The sequence below is a fragment of the Helobdella robusta genome, assembly GCF_000326865.2.
Source record: "Helobdella robusta unplaced genomic scaffold HELROscaffold_8, whole genome shotgun sequence".
NCBI classification, from domain to species: Eukaryota; Metazoa; Annelida; class Clitellata; order Rhynchobdellida; family Glossiphoniidae; genus Helobdella; species Helobdella robusta.
This window is the reverse complement of record NW_008705459.1, coordinates 1,406,403-1,415,936: the sequence shown is the minus strand read 5'-3', so window position 1 is coordinate 1,415,936 and position 9,534 is coordinate 1,406,403. Positions and strand designations below refer to the sequence as shown.

Here is a 9,534-nt window from a genome sequence, read left to right as displayed (position 1 = left end):
GTATCCATTTCATTTAAATTTAGAGCTTTCATGTCTTCACGGCCTTTGGGACGTGTGCCAGGTACTTCAACATCTGCAAGAGAAGTTATGGCACTGTTTCTACTTCGTTTGACATGACCAATCCACCGCAGACGGTGTTGCCGGCATTCGTCCTTTATATCATCTAAACCAGCACGACGCAAGATTTCGGTAGATTTGATGTGCTCCTTCAGACTAATTCGTTGCATCCATCAGAGCATTTTCATGTCGGTTCGTTGAAGTTGTTGTTCCAGTTTGGTTGACATTGGCCATGTTTCTGCACCATATAACAACACCGGACGTATTACAGATTTATAAAGTCTTGATCGTAGTGGTAGTGGGATGTCACGCCGCATCAATATAAATGCAAGGAGATGCCATTTATTCCAGGCTGCACGTATGCGTGCTCGAACGGCAGCTTCAGCCGTTCCAGTACAATCTAGAACACCTTCTAGAAACGATGTGACTTTCTCTACCTTAATTGCTTCAAAGACATTGCTATTTCGAATTTGTTGTTGTGGATTGATGCAAGCAGGATAAACAAAGTTGGACAATTTAGATAAAGTACCAATTATTTTTGAACAACGTTTGTGACACCACTGGTTACACTGCTGACACTTGATTGAATTGTTACCTACACCAGCTTTACAAACTGAACAGGGCCATCGTCCAGTAGCTGTGGATTGGATGGGTTCACCAGTGTTCATTGCTTTGGTTATGCTGATGTTGACTTTGAATCCATGATCGGCGAGTCTTGTGTTCCAATCTTCAAACATCTGTGCTGCATTCTGCTCAGACGTGGCTGTTAAAACGATATCATCAGCATATATTAGATTCCAAATGTCACCAGTTCGTATCGGTTTTGTGATTTCTTCCATCGCAGTTATAAATAAAAGTGGACTGAGAATCGAACCTTGGTGAACTCCAACGCCGATGTCAAATGCATCTTTGTTTCCAACCGTTGTGCTGACAAGAGTCTTAGTATTTGTATACATTTCCATCACAAGTCGAACAAGATATTCTGGAATGAGTTGTCGACTTAGACTCCACCTGATTGCTTCACGGGCAACTCGATCAAATGCTTTTTCAAGATCTACATAAATGTGTGATAATTGTTGATGCATTGCGAGGTACTTCTCATGCAGTTGCCAAAGGATGTCAAGTGCATCAATTGTTGATTTCCCCGCAAGGAAACCAAATTGATAATTTCTATTGTGATTTCTATTGTTAATCTTTTCTCAATGATTTTCTCGACAATTTTCTGAGAGTGTTCTAACAGACGTGTACCCCGATATGATGAACAGTTCAATGGATCACCTTTGCCTTTGTATAGCGGGACTGTCATGCTATAGTTCCATTCAGTCGGCATTGAGCAATTTCTCCACACTTCACGGCAAAGTTGTAGTAACGTTTGGATATCTGCAGTACCAGATGCTGTGATAATGTCATTTGTGAGTCCAGAGGGCCCTGCTGCCTTTCCATCCTTCATAGCTTTCAGAGCTTCTGCAAGCCCCTCTACAGTGATGTCTGAAATCGGACCTTCGATAGGTGGAGCGTCAAAGTTAACATTGATGGGATTTGTTTCGTTTAACAGACGGTTGAAGTATTCTCTCCACTGTAGCTTGATCTCATCTTGTTCAAGAACCATCTCTTTTTTGTCGTTTTTGATACGTTTGGATATCTCCAGTACCAGATGCTGTGATAATGTCATTTGTGAGTCCAGAGGGCCCTGCTGCCTTTCCATCCTTCATAGCTTTCAGAGCTTCTGCAAGCCCCTCTACAGTGATGTCTGAAATCGGACCTTCGATGGGTTGAGCGTCAAAGTTAACATTGATGGGATTTGTTTCGTTTAACAGACGGTTGAAGTATTCTCTCCACTGTAGCTTGATATCATCTTGTTCAAGAACCATCTCTTTTTTGTCGTTTTTGATACATGAGGCACCAACTATGTCTTTTTTCATACGCTTTGCTTGTTTTGCTATACGATACAGAGATTTCATTTGTTCACCTTTGCCTTTAGTGAGCCACTCTCTGCACTGATCTGTCTGAGCCAGTGAAACTTGACGTCTTGCATATTTGTTCTTCTCCCGGAAAATTTTATGGTCATCAACAGACTTTGATTTTTGCCATTGCTTGTATGCAACTTTCCTTTCAGTTATTGCATTTTGTACACTCATTCCACCACCAAGTGTCCCGTTCATGCTGACGTTTTGTACCAGTTTTCTCACAAACTGCAGTTGCAGCGTTTATCAAAACGGTTTTGTATGTACTCCAATCTGTACTGGCTGTGATTGGTGGTCTAACTGTGTGGCGACAATCTGTTGAAATTTTTCTCGATGAAAATTTCAATCACAATTGCAAACAAAAACGGTTATAACACTGATCCTTGATGCACTCCTACCTTAACAGTAAAAGCGTACGACATCCCCCTTCCGACCCTCACCTTTGTCTTCGCCCCTTCATACAGCTGCATCACAGCTTTAACAAGCCTCTCATTCACTCCTTTCTTCCTCAATGCCCATTTGATGATCTTCCTCGGTACTCGATCAAAAGCCTTTTCTTGATCCACAAAACACATGTACAATCTTCGTTTCTTCTTTCTATAATTTTCCTGCAACATTCTCACTATGAACAACGCATCCACCGTTCCACTACCAGGCATAAACCCACACTGCATTTCATTAACTGTCACCATATTTCTCAAACTTCTCTCAAGCACCCTCTCCACTACCTTCATTCCGTGCACCCCTATATGACCCACAATCTCTCACATCTCCTTTGCCCTTATACAACGGCACTAACACACTGTGTCGCCAATTCTTAGGTATACCTTCATCATCAAACATACTGTTAGCAATTCTCATCATAACTTTAATTCCTATCACCCCACTCGCCTTTATATGTTCCGCTGCCACTTCCGAAATCCCTGTCGCCTTACCTAGTTTTATTTCTCTAACTGCTTTCTCTACTTCCTCCATCGTCACCTTCTCTATGGGTCCGTGTGTGACCGCGGATTCCACATTTCCATCCCACTCATTTTCTTCATTCATCAACTTTTCCATATGGGCTTTCCACATCTGAGCATTTTCCTTCTCATCTATGCAAACAATATAATCCCAAAACAACAATATGATAAATATTATTTACTTTGCTCACGATTGTATAATTACATCTCCACTATAATAATTTTAATAATGCTCACAATTGTAATTGTAATGTAATGACATCTATTTTCATTTATTACAATTTAAAAAAATCAGAATCTAACATACGAAGAATTGGTTACAACAAGTAAGACAATATTATAAAATGAAGAAAACAAATAAATATTAATAGTGATTGTTGAACCATAATTATGTTTTTTTGTTACGTTAATAATCACTGGTATGCATGATATCAGATGTTTCAAAAATGAAACTTGTTTCTAATAAATTTCAATGTGCGGATTTCAAATATGTAATCCACTTTTTTCTATCACGCACAGTTTTTTCATAATTCCAAAAAATGGTTTAAAACATCCTACAACCGAATTACATAACAATGTAATGATTACATATTTGAGATAACGTCTGATATCCAATATATATGTGAATTTATCTGTGTTATATTCAATACTGACACGGACAATGTTGTATACACACAAAGACACACATGTGTATATGAAATTACTTATATCATTAAAATCTAGGCCTGCCCATTTAATTAAAACAAATTCATTATTTAATATTGAAATTTTATTCAGTTTAATTCATTTGATGTCTACTAGTTCGAGTTTTATAAAATGTTGTTTGAATTCTCCAAATTCATTTTGTTATATTTGTGGAAGATACACGCCTCAGAAGCAAAGGCTGTACATCAATGAATTTGTAAAAAAATTTATTATGCATATTTTAAAATAAAATTAGATGATCAAGATAAACCATGGGCACCTCATAGGACATGTGCAGAAGGACTAAGAAATTGGAGCAGAGGTTTGAAAACTTTTCTAAGTTTTGGAATTCCAATGATTTGGCGTGAACCCAAAAATCACACAGACGAGTTGTTACTTCTGCATGGTAAACACCAAAGGTTTTAACAACAAGAACAAAATAGATTTTTCATATCCTAATTTGCCTTCAGTATTGAGACCAGTACCTCATGGGGATGACATACCTGTTCCGATACCAATCGACATAGCAAAAGTTTTGCCAGATGATGAATCAAGTTATGACGATGTTGAAACTGATAAAGACACTTTTCTACTTAGCAATTCAGATTCTAGAATTACTGGAATCACGTTTAAAGGTTAAAAATATACTAGAACCTGAAACAACTTTTTCCTGGTATTGAAATCGTGAAGCAGAATTTATAAAAAAATTTCAAAAGTGTATATTGTTCAAATATACCTGGATTGATTACTGAGTTGGGAGTTATGTATGGTGCCAATGAATGGAGAATTTTTATTGACTCTTCCAAACGAAGTCTTAAAGCAGTTCTTTTGAATAATGGAAATATTTATGCATCTGTGCCAATTGCCTATTCTATTCAATTGAAAGAAACTTATGACAACATGGCGGCGCTTCTTCAAAACATCAAGTACGATGAGCATAAGTGGTTAATATGTGGTGATCTCAAAATAATTGGAAATCTACTATGCCAGCAAGGAGGCTATACTAAACTTCCATGTTTTATGTGTAAGTGGGATAGCAGGGCAGATAAAAATCACTGAAAAAAAAATATTGGCCACCATGAACAAATTTTCAACCAGGTATAAAAAATATTAAATTCCCTAAGTTGGTTGAACCAAATAGAATGCTCCTGCCTCCTCTTCATATTAAACTTAGATTGATGAAGCAGTTGTGAAAGCGTTGGACAAAGAAAGTAAGTGTATTGCATATATTTGCACCAAATTTCCAAAAATCAGTAGTGAGAAATTGAAGGCTGAGATCTTCTATGGTTTATATATCAGAATGTTCATGAAAGATAACGAATTTATTAAAATAATGAATGAATTGGAATTGAATGCATGGATCAGTTAAAAGGGAGAATAAGACGGCTAAAGAATGTGGGAGAAAATCAAGAAATTTTTGTCCTTAATTTGAAGTTTTATGTTTTTGGTACTCTACATTTTATTATTTTTTTGTAAAAAAATTAACTAATTAATATTTTGAACAAATTATTTTGTAAATAATCGTGAAGACAGAATGTTAAAAATCAGTAAAAGATAAAAATGTTAAAAATGAAATTGTGAAAAATTCTGACATGATAGAAATATTTCACGTACATATTTGAAATCAGCGTGTTCGAATTATGTTTGAACAATTAAAATATTTGAGACATCTAAAAAATTTAAAAAAATGCTTACCAGTGAAAAGTCTTTACGGACTGTAATTACGATGAGTTAAATAATAAAATTAATGACGCATCGAAACTGCTCGTCATCGTCATCAATATTAATATTAGAAAGATAACCACATTGTCATCACATTATCGATATTAAATGAGCATAACGATTATCAGGACAATCCCTTACATTAATAATTAGTTGATGGCACCTCTTGACTACTTCGACATCACAACTGTTTATAATGAATTGAGCTGCTTTCATTTGGTTTACACTATCTTGAATCTGTGTTATCAACATGTTATCGTCATTATCAGCATCATTATGCTATTGCCATCACATCATCATTACTATGTTGTCATCGTCACATCATCAACATTACTGTTTTTGTAATCACATCATCAACATTACTATGTTGTCGTCGTCACATTAACAGCACCATCGACATTAAACAAAATTGTGTTGTAGCCAATGAGTTGTTTTACAAATTAAATCTCAAAGTAATCGTTTAAATTATTCAATTAAAATATTAACATATTAACAAAAACCCAGCATTGGTTAACGAAAATATTAAATTAGTGAATTCTCTTATTGAGAAAAGTGATTTTGTCTAAATTCAGCATATTTATATTATTTATAACGATTAATTATTTTTCCAAATCAGGGATTATTTAAGTATAACAGTAAAAAAATAAAATTAATTAATTAATTTTACATTCTATAATACTTATACTATAACTATTACCATAATACTCTACATTTTATTATCTGAGGAATGTTGACTTATTTTTTTTAAATCGACTAATATTTTCAATAAATTTCGATAAATTATGCGCACCTTTTTAACCTTCCATCAAACATTTAGCGCCATGTTATGTTTAAAAGTTTGTAAAATGCGTAAACAAATTATTGACGTAATCTTAATATATTTATATAGGTCATTTCTTCAATTCAAGCATTTTTTATTAAAATAAATTTTTGTTAGCATTTAGATTTAATAGTGAAATCAAGTTAAAACATTCTGCAAATTAAAAGAAAAATTAAAAACAGAAGCAGTTTTTCATTAAAAAAATATTCACCCAAGTCTTTACATTTAAAATTAAATAATGAACAGTTCAAAGGCAGCCATTTCTACACTCCGACTAAAACTAAACATAACTTAATGACTTGTAACCAAGGTAGGTGAATTAAGTTTGTATTATAATTATAATATTATATGATAAAAACCACAGCATGTTCGGCGTTAGTTAACTTCCAATTTAACTTTTCGATTTTTCTAACGGTTGATCGAAAATCATTTTCAAGTTTCTTTAGTTCAAAACCAAAATTTGTGTTTATTTTATGCATGATAGAACAGAAAAGCTTTTTTCGGTATTCCTATACCAACTTCGGAGTTCAAATTGATATGTTGTGCCCAGATGCTCAATTATTTTCACACTGTGCCTATTTATAGGTTCCTTGTTTTTTTTAAGTAAATATTCAATTTTATAATCTTCAACGTCGTAAAATATAACACTTTCACGTGTTTTCATTATTAATCTTAACAATACTCACCCAAGTCTTTACATTTAAAATTAAATAATGAACAGTTCAAAGGCAGCCATTTCTACACTCCAACTAAAACTAAAGATTTAAGATTTCAACATTTTGGTCCATGATTTGTTTAGTAATTTTAGTTTTGTGTTTCTCTTTCACGTTATTCTTCATAGCGCCAGTTTGTACGTGCATCGTGAGTCTTCTCGATAACTTGGACGTCGTCATACCAATATATTCAGAATTATGGTGCCCACACTCACCAATATTACATTTTAACAAATATATTAGATCAGCGCTTCTCAACCTTTTGAGATTCAAGGACCACTTAAAAAATGAATGTTTCAGCCGCGGACCACTACTGAAAATTTTGCTGCTAGCGCACTTGTAATATATATATATATATATATATATATATATATATATATATATATATTATTTCATATAATGACGTAACAGCTACACATAGTTAGTATAACATAGTTCTTAGTATAACTATTAGACTTAGAGAACTACAGTTAACAACTTGACTATAGGTGTATTAAAATTGTTATTTAAAATCATTTATTATATATTTTAATTAATGTTTTAACTTCAAATTAAAAAGAATAATGTTCGTTTTACATTGAGGTTTGCATACACCGTATCAATTTATATGTCAAATATGAAACAAAGTGCAATTGCATCTTTTACAATGAACAAACGTGCCAAGTACATTAGAAAAAATGCTACATTTAATTTTAGTATGAGCCTTGAGCTTGCACAGCTGAGCATAGCTTATCCAAACGAGGCGTAATGTTCGAATGACTCTATCGGAGTTCATCTTTTTCATTTTTTTATTTAAAAAAACTGGCACTTCACATTTTGCTCGCGGACCACCAGGCAGAACCCAGGATTGGCCTGTCGCATGATTACGCTTATTTAACCGTATTTTCCATTCTTCTCTATTCTGGGCTATTTCTGGTTCAGGCCCAGTGCCTTCATGTTTTTTGACAACACTTCTTTCCAGCTTGGATCTGCCACTTTTCTTTAAATTACAGGTTGAGAACCGCTGTATTAGATGGCTATGATCCATTATCGATTCTGGTTTAATAATGCAGTTGTTTTTCATCACAAGAGATGACGTTCTTTGTGGTTAGAGTGGTATATTTGTGGTTTAATGCTATCGTTTTCGTTGGCTGCTAGAACGGTTGGCCAGTACGAGTACATAAAGTACAACATCTCTCATCACAACCAAAAGTGCATCTCTCTACGCTAGACTCATCAGTAGCTCGAGTTTAAACACCAACTTAGTGCAATTACTTTTTCACTACACAATTTTGCAAACTAAGATGATTTTTCAAGCAATTCACAGAAACATTTTAATCGATAGAGACTTACCGTTACTCTGCGAAATGAAGGAAAAAGTGAGTCGACTTGAATCCACTTGCTCCCGCAATTACGGTTGGCCAGAGAAATGAGAGAAAATGTACTTTATGTACCCGTACTGGCTACCGTACTTACGGGAGCAAGTCGGAAATTTTCACCTCATATATATATATATATATATATATATATATATATATATATATATATATATGGGGTGAAATTTTTACCTAGGACATCTGGAGAATGAGACCTTCAAAAATGATGCAAATTTAAAACCAAATATCTACGCTAGATACGTCGATGATATCTTTGCCTCCTAAAACGATCCTGAACAAATCACCCAACTTCTTGGTACCTTAAACAAATCAAAATTAAGATTTACCATTGAAATTGAAGAGGAACAACGTTTACTTTTTCTCGATGTGTTAGTCACCCGTGGCGAACACAATAAAATCATTTGTAAACCGAGCATTCACACACTCTTCCAATATTGAAAATCGCGACGCTGAATTAAAAAGAGTCGCCAACCTGCTTGTAAACAATGGATATAAGGCTTATTCTATTGAAAAGATTGTTAAGGGCAAATTACTACACAACAATAACCTTCCTAATACCAAAATCAAGATAACGACATCATCTTGTATTACAATCACATGTCAACTGCATACAAAGTAGATGAAACTATTCTTAAACATATCATCAATAAAAATGTCACACCAACCAACCCAAGTAATAAAGTTAAACTCCGAATTTATTACAACAATAAAAAAAACGTATCACCTAATACTTAAAAATAATTGTAGTCCTGAACATTTCAAAAATTCAACACTAATTTCAACATTGTCCAACTTTTATATATATATATATATTTCGGAACGAGGTTTTCTTTAATACAAACATCATTGAAGATATATGCCCATTTTGCATTAATGACTTTCTTTAATGAACACTCAACAAGTCTGAATTTATTAAACTCGTATTTATTTAAAACAATAGACATGGTAAGGCTAACAGCGCTGTTTCGGGAAGTCCATCTTCAGAGCCTATGAAAATAAGAATAGCATGAAATATTTTTATAAAATTAGAATGCATATTAAATGTGTAATAAAATTATTAAGAAAATAACGAGAAACCTTTGTTAGTGAAAACAATGCAAAACATGTACAAATTAAATTTATGGTTAAAAATATAAATGTATATAAAAAGTTAGTAAAATAGTATTAAATTAAATATTAAAACAAATAAATTAATACTGAAATTTAGTTCAGTGAAAATTTGTTAAATCGGATGAT

General features: G+C 33.6%; 1 protein-coding gene across 1 annotated transcript in view; it reads left to right on the top strand.

Annotated features, from left to right (window-relative positions):
- The window catches only part of HELRODRAFT_165443 (hypothetical protein), a gene marked incomplete at both ends in the record, with an annotated part of 6,023 nt that extends 1,163 nt beyond the window's left edge, over nucleotides 1-4,860 (top strand). Inside the window, 4 exons of the mRNA XM_009032019.1 lie at nucleotides 3,279-3,309; nucleotides 3,924-4,073; nucleotides 4,138-4,302; nucleotides 4,766-4,860. Coding sequence (XP_009030267.1) covers nucleotides 3,279-3,309; nucleotides 3,924-4,073; nucleotides 4,138-4,302; nucleotides 4,766-4,860 — 441 coding nt within the window. The remainder of the gene's footprint in view (nucleotides 1-3,278; nucleotides 3,310-3,923; nucleotides 4,074-4,137; nucleotides 4,303-4,765) is intronic.
- Nucleotides 4,861-9,534: the final 4,674 nt, after the last annotated feature.